At 41.9% G+C, this 14,930-nt stretch overlaps 1 protein-coding gene across 3 annotated transcripts in view; it reads left to right on the top strand.

Annotated features, from left to right (window-relative positions):
* Mcub (mitochondrial calcium uniporter dominant negative subunit beta) overlaps positions 1–14,558 on the top strand; it is a 70,795-nt gene extending 56,237 nt beyond the window's left edge. For all 3 annotated transcript variants that reach the window (NM_001398673.1, XM_087620749.1, XM_087620740.1), the window contains 5 exon segments: positions 232–336; positions 10,685–10,845; positions 12,412–12,615; positions 13,717–13,833; positions 14,350–14,558. In NM_001398673.1, the coding sequence (NP_001385602.1) occupies positions 232–336; positions 10,685–10,845; positions 12,412–12,615; positions 13,717–13,833; positions 14,350–14,427 (665 nt within the window). In that variant the 3' untranslated portion in view covers positions 14,428–14,558.
* The last annotated feature ends 372 nt before the right edge of the window (positions 14,559–14,930 follow it).

The following is a 14,930-nucleotide window of genomic DNA, read 5'->3' as shown; positions in this document are numbered from 1 at the left end:
GGATTTCAGTCCATGTGGCACAGTGGGAGAGGAAGGCCCGCCTGTTACCTGTGGTCCAGTGGAATGGGAGGTAATGAAGCAACCAGGGAAGATTCCCTTCGTGAGAAAGGGGAGCTACCCGAAGGCAATACTCACACCTGCGTTATAAAAGCCGCAGTCTTAGTTTTTGCAATGTCGGGACGAGGAACCCACTGCTTCAAAGCAGACTTAGTTCTGTGTTGTTTCTTTCAGACGGCAGCGAGATTCCAGCCGCAACATTGATGGACACTTTGCTAATGAAAGACTTTAAGCTCGTCATCAACAACCTACCATATGACATCCGGCGTCACGAGAAAGGTAAGCAAAGGCCCTCAGCCATCTTAACGTTTGCTTTAGTGGGAGGCTTTTACAGAGAACAAAGCAACCTTGTTGAGCACAGAGTTTTGAAAACTGGGTAAAATGTGGTACGACCCTCTCTCCTGAATGCCCTGACACCTTAAAAATCTTAAGAGTGGCAATTCTCAGTCTACTCAACATGGAGGGCTCTAGTTTCCCTGTAACCTCAGTTCTCCCGTCCAAGTTCTAACCAGGACAGACCCTGCTTAGCTTCTAAGATCAGACCAAACTGAACACAGCCAAGGTAGAGTGGCCTGAGCTCAGCTCTTGCAGCTCTCAAGAGAGTGGCTGGCTGTTGGTTTGTTCCCCTTTTTAGTTGCTGTTAAGGAATAAGGACTTCCAGACTCATTCACAGGCCAGATATGAAAGTAGAGGTCTTAACTCTTTCAAGCTTTTCTTTTTAACTCTAGGTTGAACAATCTTAATCTAAAGATTGGAAAGCCAAACCTTTTTGAATGTTGGTATAATGTAAAATCCCACTCTTTATGAGTCCTTTGGCTACAGTCAGAAGGCAGATACATGGAGGGTAGGGTATACCTCAGGACACAATGTTTGCTTAGCATAATCTATATGCACATATTACACACACATATATATGTATGTATATACATATATATTAAATGTTGTGTTTACCTGGATCACATCCTCCAAGATCTCTCATGCTGAGCCAGGATTCCAAAATCTGTAACATAAGCAAAATTTGAAATAAGTGTCTGGCCCCAAGCATTGTGGGTAAGAGATACTCAACCAGAGACGTTTTCAGCATCAGCAGTTTGCTTCTGACATTTCTATTATCTCCACTCCGCATATTGCTTCTGCCTCCTCTCCCTTTCTTCCTTTTCCCTATGGTGTGCCCGGCCTGGAGACATTGTCTTTTGTAGCTGTGTCCTACAGTTTTCAGGTTTTCTCTTAGTGTCCCCCTCTCGTCTTTTTCTTTAATTTTCAGCCTTGGGGGTTTCTCTAGGTGGATCTTCAAGCTCACCAATTCTTGCCTCCCCAGGGCATGGTCACCAATGGAGCCCATGCGGAAAGTTTTCACTCCGTGTGGTGTCTTTTATTTCTAGTGTTCCTTAGCATTCCCATTTCTCTCTTCACTCGATGTTCTTGGATGCTACTCACCTTATCCATCAGAGGCTTCATGACATTAATCAGTTGTTGTCATAGTACACTAGTTGAGTTTTTGAGTTTTGCTAACATAATGATCACACATACACACACACACACACACACACACACACACACACACAGAGTCATCTGTGAAGAGGGAAATTCAATTGAGAAAACGCCTCTATCAGACTGCCCTACAGTTACCTCTGTGGGCACATTTTCTCAACAATTTATATGGAAGTGTCCACTCCACCGTGGGTCTCCCCAGCAATCCCTGCGTGGTTTCTGGATGGTATATGAAAGGAAACTGAGCAAGCCAGGGAGGAGCAATCTGAGCCCTCTCTCCAGCCCCTCATACTGGATTAGAGAAGAATTTATTAAATTACAAATTTAGAGTTTAAAAAACTCCATTTCAAGTCATGTCTTAAACATTAACAGATAAGAATTTAAAAGTTCAGGCAGGGTGAACTCAAGACACAGGCCCACAGGAACAGCTGAAGACCTGTAGAGAGGAAAAACTACACGCCCGAAAGCAGAACACTCTGTCCCCATAACTGGCTGAAAGAAAACAGGAAAACAGGTCTACAGCACTCCTGACACACAGGCTTATAGGACAGTCTAGCCACGGTCAGAAATAGCAGAACAAAGTAACACTAGAGATAATCTGATGGCGAGAGGCAAGCGCAGGAACCCAAGCAACAGAAACCAAGACTACATGGCATCATCGGAGCCCAATTCTCCCACCAAAGCAAACACTGAATATCCAAACACACCAGAAAAGCAAGGTCTAGTTTCAAAATCATATTTGATCATGATGCTGGAGGACTTCAAGAAAGACATAAAGAACTCCCTTAGAGAACAAGTAGAAGCCTACAGAGAGGAATCGCAAAAATCCCTGAAAGAATTCCAGGAAAACACAATCAAACAGTTGAAGGAATTAAAAATGGAAATAGAAGCAATCAAGAAAGAACACATGGAAACAACCTTGGACATAGAAAATCAAAAGAAAAGACAAGGAGCTGTAGATACAAGCTTCACCAACAGAATACAAGAGATGGAAGAGAGAATCTCGGGAGCAGAAGATTCCATAGAAATCATTGACTCAACTGTCAAAGATAATGTAAAGCGGAAAAAGCTACTGGTCCAAAACATACAGGAAATCCAGGACTCAATGAGAAGATCAAACCTAAGGATAATAGGTATAGAAGAGAGTGAAGACTCCCAGCTCAAAGGACCAGTAAATATCTTCAACAAAATCATAGAAGAAAACTTCCCTAACCTAAAAAAAGAGATACCCATAGGCATACAAGAAGCCTACAGAACTCCAAATAGATTGGACCAGAAAAGAAACACCTCCCGTCACATAATTGTCAAAACACCAAACGCACAAAATAAAGAAAGAATATTAAAAGCAGTAAGGGAAAAAGGTCAAGTAACATATAAAGGCAGACCTATCAGAATCACACCAGACTTTTCGCCAGAAACCATGAAGGCCAGAAGATCCTGGACAGATGTCATACAGACCCTAAGAGAACACAAATGCCAGCCCAGGTTACTGTATCCTGCAAAACTCTCAATTAACATAGATGGAGAAACCAAGATATTCCATGACAAAACCAAATTTACACAATATCTTTCTACAAATCCAGCACTACAAAGGATAATAAATGGTAAAGCCCAACATAAGGAGGCAAGCTATACCCTAGAAGAAGCAAGAAACTAATCGTCTTGGCAACAAAACAAGGAGAATGAAAGCACACAAACATAACCTCACATCCAAATATGAATATAACAGGAAGCAATAATCACTATTCCTTAATATCTCTCAATATCAATGGCCTCAACTCCCCAATAAAAAGACATAGATTAACAAACTGGATACGCAATGAGGACCCTGCATTCTGCTGCCTACAGGAAACACACCTCAGAGACAAAGACAGACACTACCTCAGAGTGAAAGGCTGGAAAACAACTTTCCAAGCAAATGGTCAGAAGAAGCAAGCTGGAGTAGCCATTCTAATATCAAATAAAATCAATTTTCAATTAAAAGTCATCAAAAAAGATAAGGAAGGACACTTCATATTCATCAAAGGAAAAATCCACCAAGATGAACTCTCAATCCTCATCTTCGGTTGGTTTATATACAAGTGTGCAATTTCTAGGCTTGAAAGTAAAATGATGCTATCTGGTGCTGGATAGAGGAGCCTTATTTTTTATTATGGCAGCTTGCTATTTTTGTAATATGGTGATTTGGTTGAACACATTAAAGTACAGTAGTAACTGATCTCCCCCTCTTCCTGGATGAGTGAGGAGATGATTAAATGTTGATGTCAGCATCCATGAGCATATTCAGATGAGCTTCTGCTTCTGTTGAAAAGGATGCTGTGTTTGATTGTGGTCCGAAGCTTTGAAGCACTACTTGGCATCTCCTTCCTTGGAGGTCTCACTGTTTAAACATAACAGATTTGATAGCTTGTTGGTAAGGTGAGGTCCAGCTTGTCTCTACTAGGTCATCTTCCTGTGAATCCGGTGGTTATACGGTTTTGTTCTAGGGATATTTCATTTTTTTAATAACGGTTTTAGCTGACATTCATGGAGAGAATGAATCCTTAGAAGTGTGCCACTAGTGAAAGGAAATCCTGTCTAGAGTATGTTTCTTTACAAAGCTGTGTCACACCATCCTTTGGGCCCTCTGCTGGAAAAGTAGAATCAAGTCTCAAATAATGCCTTTTAAATTGTATCCTCTAGTATTATAGAGGTAGGACAGTACTGTATCATACCTCTGTGGATGTAAAATAGCTTGTACCTGCTTTATGATACGTAGTAGTGACCGTGCTTTATCAGAGCTGTTTTTAATGATGTTGCTCAGAATGTTTTCTTTCCAGATGATGATTGAGAAGCTAATTTAAAAAAAAATGGTGCCAGGTACCACAAGAGTAACAGAACTGTGCTGTTTTCTCGGGTTTTGCTTTTTTTACTTTTTTTTTTTTTAATGGAGTGTGCTGGATGTCTCTACAGTTTTGTTCAGATGACTGCAGAACCTGGAAAAGCTGTTGCTGCTGTTGATGCATAACACACTGCTATTATTGGTCTTTTTATATAAATATAAATATATATATACAGATATATAATTTGAATTTTTTGAAACTTTACCTGTGCTGTCAACTTTCGAAAAAAGTATCCCCGTTTACTGTGTTGAGTTGGCACTGTACAGAAATTAACAGCCATATTGGTCTAGAAATGTTGAACTTAAGTTTTTTCCATTTGTACAGGGGTAACACACTGTATTAAATATGTAAGGTCTTATATACGTGGGTTTGATTACAAAAACTAATAAAGTATTCTCTAAATAAAAAAAAATGAAAAAGAATAAAAGAAATGTTCAATTGAACACTTCAATAAAGAGCAGAGCTAAAGCCAAAAAAAAAAAAAAAAGACGAAGGTTACCAGAAGGTGTGATTAAATATACGTCGTCTGTAAGTGTCTGGTATACAAAATACAAATATAACAACAGAGTGTAAACAACAGTTGTGGAAATTTTCCTAAGAACGTTTCCCATACGACTGTGTTGAGATGAATTTGATGGAATTATGGCAACTGAAGACAGTACGAATTTTTTTAAAAAGTTAAAACCAGACAGTAAAGAAAGAAATTCTGTATCTGTGATTGATGGTACAAAGTTAATTGGGAATAAATATAAAGTAATTCTTGTGGTCAAAAAAAAAAAAAGTTCAGGCAGTAAAAATGAACTCTACATAAGAGACATACAAAAAAACCCAACCACATGTAAATGCTTGTCTCAAATATGGGTTTTATTAGTAGATACACAAATACTTGGTCAGTTTGGGTTGGAAATTAACTGAGAAATTCTGTGCTACCCATTTCTCTGAAAGCACAGTAGGCAGTCTTGCACCACGGTGTCCTTTCAGAAAGAGACGGAAGTTTGATTCTCCTCCTAAACTGTGTAATTAGTAAACCCCAGTGCACAGTCACATTCATCTCCCTGGCCACTTTTTGTAAATTTCTCCTCTTCTCACTGTCCCTCTTTATCCCTTCACTGTTTCTTTATTCTCCTTTTAAGACATCATCACTTTGGGGCTGGAGAGATGGTTCAGTGGTTGAGAAAACTTGGCTGCCCTTGGACCCAAGTTGAGTCCCCAGCACCCACACAGTGGCTTACAACAACTCCTAACTCCAATTCCAGGGATCCAGCAACACACACACACACACTCAAACACACAGACACACACTTGTACACACCACACACACACCACACACTCAAACACACAAACACATACTCATACACACACACTCAAACACACAAACACACACTCATACACACCACACACACACTCAAACACACAAACATACACTCATACACACACCACACACACACTCAAACACACAAACATACACTCATACATACACTCATATACACACCACACACATACTCAAACACACAAACACACACTCATACACACACACAGACACACACTCATACACACCACACACACACACCACACACTCAAACACACAAACACACACTCATACACACACACACTCAAACACACAAACACACACTCATACACACACCACACACACACACACTGACACACACACTGACACACATACACAGAGTGTACTTACTTACATGTAGACAAAACATTCATGCACATAAAAGCAGATGGGGACTTTTTTATGTAATTTTGAAATTTATAGAAAGTACAAGAGACCCTGAATAACCAAAGTAATCCCAACCAAAAAGAACGGTGCTGGAGGGACCCCATACTTTGGTTGAATTTCCATTGATTTCTGTTTAGGGAACCTGCTATAATTTCACTGGATGGATTAGTATTTATCTGAGCTCCTTCTGCCTCATAGATTTCTTAGACATGGTTTCTGATCATATCTCAGATTCATGCTTCTGTTTTATTTCCTTTTTGATGTTGGAGTGTAGACTTTAATCATTCATTCCCGTCTTAGTTCTGTTTCTATTGTTGTGACAAAGACCGTGACCAGAAGCAAGCTGGGGAGGAAAGCGTTTACTTCACCTTACATTTCCTGGTAACGATCCATCACCAAGAAAATTCAAGGCAGAAGTCTGGCAGCCTGACAGAACCAGAAACTGTGGGACCATGTTGCTTACTGGCTTTCGACTTGTGGCTTGCTCAGCCTGCTGCTGTCTTGTATAACCCAGGCCCACCTGTCCAGAGGTGGCACCACCCAGTGGGATGGGCCTTCCACACCATCCATTAACCAAAAAAATTCCCCATAGACTTGCTCACAGGTGATCTGATAGATGTGTTTTTAAATTGAAGCTCAATTAAGAAAACTGTCCCAGATGACTCAGGTCCATGCAAGATCTAAGCAGGACAGTATCCTTCCTGATACATTTTCTGCTTGGTTGAGTCTCTGTTTTGTGCTTTATTCACTAAGTCTTTCGTTTCCAGTATTTTTGGGTTTTGTTTTGTTTTTTTTTTTCTTCTTCTTGTTTTTCACCCTTCAAAAACCTCAGTCTCCTACATTGCTGACGTTTGTCCACATTACTCATTTTCTTAGCAGTTTTGCTGACTTTTCCTCTCCAAATCTGATGTGTTTGTGTCTCCTCCAAGTCTTCATTGATTTTTACCTGACTTCTGGATTTTCAGTAGGGGCGGAGCTCTGATTCTCTGGAAGAGTCGTGTTGCCTGGCTTTTCCGGGTTTCTTGTGTTTTCTGTCTTGCAATTTGTACATCTGTGGGTTTGTGTCCCTCCCATTGATTGTGTTTTTGGATGGTTTCTTAATTAACCTTCCCAAGACACTAAACACCCCCCAAATCCCCCAGAAGGAAACAATCTAGTGTTTTATGTTGAGGTAGCTTCCTCTCCCTGCCTCGGCAGGGCACGGCTGCAGCTGTGTTTGGCTTACTCCTCTGCGTCACCTTTTTTCCCCCTGACATATATTCACTTTCTTTATGGATTTCTGAAATCTTGCTCTGTTTGAAATAGTCCATTTTCCCTTAATCTGACCCTTCACTGGCTCACAGGGAAGCAGGCTTTACACAATGTTATCTAAAAGTGCCATATTAATTCTGCTAGTTCCTGAACAGGGACGGGCTTTCCTTTTAGTGTCTTCTTCATGGTTAGTTGTCACTCAAGGGGACTTTGTTCCTCTTCCTGCTGGATCTTGGTACCTTCCCCCATCATTTTCTCTCCTTTCTCTCCTTCCCTGTCTCTGGACCATCTTCCTGAGTGTCTTAGTCAGGGTTTCTATTCCTGCACAAACATCATGACCAAGAAGCAAGTTGGGGAGGAAAGAGTTTATTTAGCTTACACCTCCACATTGCTGTTTATCACCAGAGGAAGTCAGGACTGGAACTCACACAGGGCAGGAGGCAGGAGCTGATGTAGAGGCCATGGAGGGATGTTACTTACTGGCTTGTTCCCCTGGTTTGCTCAACTTGCTCTCTTATAGAACCCAAGACCACCAGCCCAGGGATGGCACCACCCACAATGGGCTGGGCCCTCCCCCACTTAAACACTACTTGAGAAAATGCCTTACAGCTGGGTCTCATGAAGACATTTCCTCAACTGAGGCTCCTTTTTCTGTGATAACTCCAGCTTGTGTCAAGTTGACACACAAAACCAGCCAGTACACTCTGTCTTTCTCTGAACGGTCATGACTGCTTTGTAGAAAACCTCCTTGTCCCTTGCTGGAAGTGCTCATCAGATCTAAGAGCTTCCTTCCTTTCCTATTTGTCGTCTGGATTTCCTTCCCTTGACAAGAACGCACACACCCTATGGATTTAAGACTCCATTCTCACTGGATTTTAGAGGAAGTGTTTTCTGTTATTTTTCTTCAGTGTAACATCAGCTATCTGTCGCACATGGCTTTTATTATGTTCGGGCATGAGCCCTCTGTCCCTGGTTTGTTCCGGGCTTTTATCATGAAGAGATGTTGAGGTTTTCTAAGTCCTTTCTCTGCAGCTGTTGAGGTAGTCATGTGATTTCTGTCCTTGATTGTGTTTGTATGCTTTATGGTGCTTACCGATTTCTGTTTGTTGTGTCCTCCTGACATATGAAATAAAACCAACCTGACCATGATGTGTATGTGATCTTCTTAATCTGTGGTTGAATTTGACTTCCAACTATTTTATTGATAACTTTGCATTTATGTTAGATTTTTGATCAGGTTATTAGATTAGATGCTAGATTTTTTTGTTCAGTTTTTATCCTGCTTTTTTTGTATTTTTTGTATATATATATATATTTGTATTTATATCAGTGATATAAAATAAATTTAGAACCCTTACTGCCCTATTTCATGGACTAGTTTAAAACTCTTTGGTGTAATATCTTTGAAAGTATAGGAGAACTCAGCAGCAGATCCATCCAGCCCTGCGCTTGTCTTCATTGGGATTACTGTTGGTTCATTCTTACAACTCATTTTAGATCGGTTTATTTATATCTCCTTCAATATTGGTAGGTCATATATGTCTTGAAGCTTGTCAGCTTTTTCTAACTTTTCCAATTTGTTAAAGATATCTTGAAAGTATTCTTCAATGAGTCTCTAGGTGACATTTCTATTGTAATATACGTCTTGTGTTTTATTTTTCTCTACATTAATTTGGTGGAAGGCTTGTCAGTCTTGTTTTCTGCCTGTCTTGCCACCCCATTGTCGTGTTAGCTTGTTTTACGAATCCCACCTTTCTCCTTATTGCTCCACATCTGCTAACTTTGGGTTTATCTTGCTTCTGTTCTTCTAAGGCCAAGTGGCTAAATTACAAGATACATATGACTGCCGATATTGAAACAAGAAGATGTCAATAACGTAAAACGCAGATCTCTAATGAGCAGTAAGATGGGGCTGTTTATTTGAGATCTAACTTTTTCATGTAGACCTCAGTTGTGAACGTCCCTCGCCCTTCTCTCCACGGTTCTGGGAAGCAGTAGTTTCATGTTCACTCTCTTTGAGGACGTTTCTGCTTCCTTCCTGATTCTTTCCAATGACCAATTACTATTCAAACATTTCTTGTCAGTCTCCAGGTTTGTATAACGAGTGGTTTTCACTACTGATTTCTAGTGTTACCCTACTATAATCATCATGGTCTAGTAAGCTGCAAGGCATTCTTTCTTTTTACTTTTCTTGTATTTGTTAACTCTGATTAGAATATGTGCCTGTTTTAGAGAAAACTCCATGGGCTGACAAAAAAATAAATAAAAATGTGTATCCCATAGGTTTTGGATATAATATTCTATGGTAGAATTTAACTTTTGAAGTTTCTACTGTTTTTTTTTAATCTGGATGGATTACATATAAAATTCAAACACACGCACATACCCATAAACACCACACACACGATGTATGTGTGCATGCATGGTGGGGTTATAAAAATATATTTTATATAATTTTTTGAGGCAGGTTCTCATTTTGTAGCCAAGAATGGAGCTATGTAACCTGGCCTGACCTTGAAGTCATGGTGACCCTCCCCTGTTATTGTTGTGTCTGGACATATCTGTCCCTTTTTGTCCAGTGGAGTTTACAAAACTGGGTGCATCAATGTTCCATATGTATATGTATGTATATATGTATATATATGTATGTATATATGTATATATGTGTATGTATATATGTATATGTATGTGTGTATGTATATATGTATATATGTGCATATAATTATTATATTATTATATCTTCCTAATGGATTGTCCCCCTTATTACTATATAATACTTTCCCCCATTCTTCCTCATTTTGGTTCAAAGCGTGCTTTGCCCTAGCTCGCACTGCTCTGTCAGATCCCATAGCTCAGCGGCTGCTCTTCTGTGTCTGTTCACTCTCTCTCCGTGTATGTCACTGTCACTGAGGCTTCTTGAAGACAGCAGACAGGTACTGCATTTAACCCATTAAGCCAGTCTTCATCCCGAGACCATACACATGCCCACCTGTGTCTTTCTTAAAGCAACAGTAAAATCACATTACAAAAGGTTGCAGGTACACCCAACCTCCAAAGTTGAACTTTAAGCCACTCTCGGTAACTTACCATTGTGGACTGACTTTGTAGGAGATCGACTAAATCCCCGTGGAGTAAGAGTAAGGAAGAGCCGGGCAGGCCCAGACCAGAGCTCAGGGGGCCAGGCTCGGGGACTCGCATTTCATTGGCTGGACTTATCTAGAGGAAAACCACGTGGTCAATGTCTACTGTCTCTCTTACCTTTTCTCAGAAAGGCCAAGCGAAGAGCACAGGACCCAGCTGGAAAACACGAAGTGCTTGGTTCACAGACTCTTTACCATCCTGCATTTAGAAGAGGTCCAGAAGAGACGAGAGCGCCATCTGATGGCGAAGATCGACCACCTGCAGGAACAGCTGCGGCCCCTGGAGCAGGTAGCAAGGGTCCCCAGCCTGTCCCTGTGGGACTGATGCCTTTTGTTAATGAGTGCCTGTCACAGGAGCATTTGGCTGCTTTGTGTATGCTGGTTTTCTCCTTCAGTCCGAAAAATGGGCTGTGAGCTGCGACCTGTGGGCTGCGTACCATCTTCCTCGTTTTGAGATGAGGGCTCTAGGCAACGGAGGTAGTGTGTAGCAGGTGATCTGACCCCAGAGCTGGTGTCAGCCAGGAGTCTCTGGATAGCAGACTATTAAATGCGATACTGTAGAGTGCTACATCTCAGGTCTCATTTCCACCTAAGAGAACTGTGGGTGGCAAGTTAGTAATGCCTCATAACATCTATGGTTCTTTTCTACAAACTATGGAGGAAAAAAAACTATTTTTTTGGTGTGGTAGTCTGTTTTTTAAAAGATTTATTTATTATTTATTGTATATAAGTACACTTTACAGTGTACTTATATAGACACACCAGAAAAGGGCATCAGATCCCCATTACAGATGATTGTGAGCCACTATGTGGTTGCTGGAATTTGAACTCAGGACCTCTGGAAGAGCAGTCAGTGCTCTTAACCACTGAGACATCTCTCCAGCCCGGTAGTCTGTTTTAAGGGAAAAACTTGCATTCTTTAAGCTGTAATTCCACTTGTAATTTAAAAAAAATGAATTAGAGGAAAAGAGGGGAGGGGGAGGGGTGTGGGGTTTGTAGGGGGCAGAAAGGGGGACATTTGAAATGTAAATAAAAGAATTAAAATGGGTAGCTAATCTTTGTATATGAATAGAAATTTTAGAAATGCAGTAATTATCTCCAAGGGCACTGGAAGAATGGCAGAGAAGCACTTTTTTGATTTTTCTGGTTTATCCACATTTTGCTTCTTGAGAAATGATATTCTGGGTATGGTGGTGCCTGCCTTCACCCAGCACTTGGGAGGCAGAGGAAGGCAGATTTCTATGAATTCAAAACCAGCCTGGTCTGCATTGCAAGTCCAGAGAAGACAGCTCCCTCTACCAGAAGACCCTGCTTCACTTCACGGAACAGAATGTCTCTTTGGAGGATGGCATAGGCACAAAGTGCCCGAGAGAAGAGTCACAGAGTGGCCATGGAGGGACAAAGAAAACAGACCTGTGATTTCACATGGGCTTAGAACAGGCTCGTGGGCCTCTCACTGCAAACCTTCTACAGTGTTCATGGGTTTTGTTTTTGTTGCTTAAGACAGGGTCTCTCTGTGGTCCTGGCTGTCCTGGAACTCTGTTTACCAGGCTGCCCTCAGACTCAACAGAGATCCTCCTGCCTCTGACCCCTGAGTGCTGGAATTAAAGACATGTGACCCTATACCTGGCTGGTTTGTTTTCAATGAGAAGATATTACCTTTATAACTCAGAAAATATTAATGAACTGATTTGGAAGTAAACAGTTGATCCAAACTTCATTAAGTGTCATTTTTCTACATACATGACCTCTTCGAAGTAACGCAAAATGTTCATCGGTTCAACTGTTTCTTCTTGTTTTTGTTTTCTCCTTAAGTGAGCAAACTCGTAAACTGAATGGCTTTCCCTTCCTCCAGGTCAAAGCTGGAATTGAAGCTCGGTCAGAAGCCAAAACCAGCAGTCTCCTGTGGGCAGGCTTAGCTCTGCTGTCTGTGCAGGGTGGGGCACTGGCCTGGCTTACTTGGTGGGTGTACTCCTGGGATATCATGGAGCCAGTTACGTTCTTCCTTACGTTTGCCAATTCCATGGTCTTTTTTGCATACTTCATCGTAACTCGGCAGGTGAGTAGTTAGGAAAATGGTACGTCAGAGCGTCTGTCTAAAACAGTAGTTCTCAACCTCTGGCTCGTGACCTCAAAAGACCCTTTCACAGGGGTCGCCGAAGATCACTGGACATATCAGAGATTTATATTATGGTTCAAAACAGTAGCGAAATTACAGTTATGAAGTAGCAATGAAGATAATTTTATGGTTGGGGGTCAGCATAACGTAAGGAAGTGTATTAAAGGGTCGCAGCGTTAGGAAGGTCGAGAACCTACTGGTCTAAAGATTCCTCAAGGCAAGCAGTGTCTTAGTTAGGGTTCCTATTGCTGTAATGAAGCACCATGACCAAAAGCACCTTGGGGAGGAAAGGGTTTACTTGGCTTACATATCCTGAATCCCAGTTCTCTGAGGGAAGGCAAGGCAGGAACTCCAACTGGGCAGAGGCCATGGAGAAGCGCTGCTCAGTCCACTTTCTTATAGCACCCAGGACCACCAGCCCAGGGGTGGTGCTGCCCACAACTGACCCTGGCCTTCCCCTATCACTAATTAAGAAAATGCCACACGGGCTTGCCTACAGCCCGATCTAGTGATCTAGTTTTCTGCTGAGGCTCCTTTCTCTCAGAGGACTGTAGTCTGTGTCAAGCTGACATCAGACTAGCTTGCACAATCAGCAGCAACGAACCCCTTCCATTTCCCGAGTCTTTTGAAGTTTTTTCACAAGGTGGGATGGAGTCTTTATGGCGTGGAAAAATTTTAATTCCTACAGATGAAAGAGTATAAACACACGAACGCCTCCACTGGGATGAACGTTGAGCCACATTCCCCACTCCCTCAATTAATGACATCGAACTTGTGCCACAAAAATTAAGTTATTCCCAGAAACTAGCTTCGTGTCGAGGTTGCCAAATCTTTCCACTATTCTCAGAATGTGCATTTTCTCGTCCCAGTCAGCCGGCCTGTAAGAGGTGCTCCCGACTCCCACGCACGCCCTGCTTCTGTGGGCTGTCTGCTCTGACGGCCACTGTAGATGGACACGTAGGTCCCTTCTCTCCCTGTGCTGACTTGGCTGGGTTAGCATTTCCATGTAAAGGATGCTCTGCTGTCTCCCCTCTCCTTCAGAACTACACTTACGAATCCCTTCGGAGCAGGCAGTTTCTCCAGTTCTTCCACAGGAAGTCACGTCGGCAGTGCTTTGATGTGGAACGATACAACAAGCTAAAGGAGGACCTGGCTGAGGTATTTTACTGCGAGCACAGCTGAGCTGACTTTGTCCGGGAGACAGGGAAATGCACGCAAAGCTGAGATTTTTCATGTATGGTTTAGCAAAACTTTGGGATGGATTTTTTTTTTTTTTTAAGAATATGAATGGGGGGGAGATGATGAAAGGGATTACTTGGTACTTTATGAAACCATAAACTCGTCTCTTAAAAAAAGGATTCATAAAGCTGGGCATTGTGGCTTATACTCTTGATAACATCCTGGCACCAGGGAGGCAGGGAGATCTTTGTGAGTTCAAGGCCAACCGGTCTACTGATTGAGTTTCAGGACAGCCAGAGGTATACGCTGAAACCTGTCTCAAAAGAAACAAACAACTGAACAAAAACATCAGGAAGATTCCCACAAGGCATCTACCTCATTAATTTCAATGTTTTCTTGTCCCAAGGTGTTGAGTTTGTACGATTCCCTTCAAACCTCAGTGTTAATATTACTTATTTTCTCTGACCTCAAGCTTTTTTTTTCCCCTCACGACAGGCTACAGAATCCCTGGAGAACGTGCGCCACTCCCTCTGCTTGCGACTTCAAGGACAGGAAGTCAGCAAGAAGAACTAGCCTCACACTTTTAGTCATCAACAGGCTATGTGCTGGTTTTATAGCTTACCAAGTGGATGTTTCTAAGGTCGTGTTCATTTCTCTTGACGTTTTCAGATACAGTTTGGTTAATAAATTTGTGTGAAACAGAAGTATTCCCTGACAATCCCACTCCAGGGGGTTTGGAGATCTGAGCGTACTGGTGCTTGTGGCCTGGGTGCCGCTACCCAAGCTCCTCCCAAGCGGGCTCCACATGGGGGTAAACTGATCAGCCTTCAGTGGTCAGCGTTTGGCATTCATCCACTCTGGTTCTTAGGTTCATTTGGTCTCACCTTGTTGTTACCGTGAACTTTATTTCTTGAGACAGTCTCACACTGTGGCTCAAGCTTGTACTCCAAGCAATCCTCCTGCCCCAGTTTCCCATTACACCCAGTTTCTTTTTGCCTTTTACTGTGCAATAGTTGTATGGCCGTAACACTGTATCAAAGGTACAAAGGCCCAGCTGCCATACTGGTACCTCAACT

The sequence above is a fragment of the Rattus norvegicus genome, chromosome 2, assembly GCF_021556685.1.
Source record: "Rattus norvegicus strain SHRSP/BbbUtx chromosome 2, alternate assembly SHRSP_T2T, whole genome shotgun sequence".
Lineage (NCBI taxonomy): Eukaryota > Metazoa > Chordata > Mammalia > Rodentia > Muridae > Rattus > Rattus norvegicus.
The sequence above is the reverse complement of the archived record's forward strand: the minus strand, read 5'-3'. Positions and strand labels throughout refer to the sequence as shown.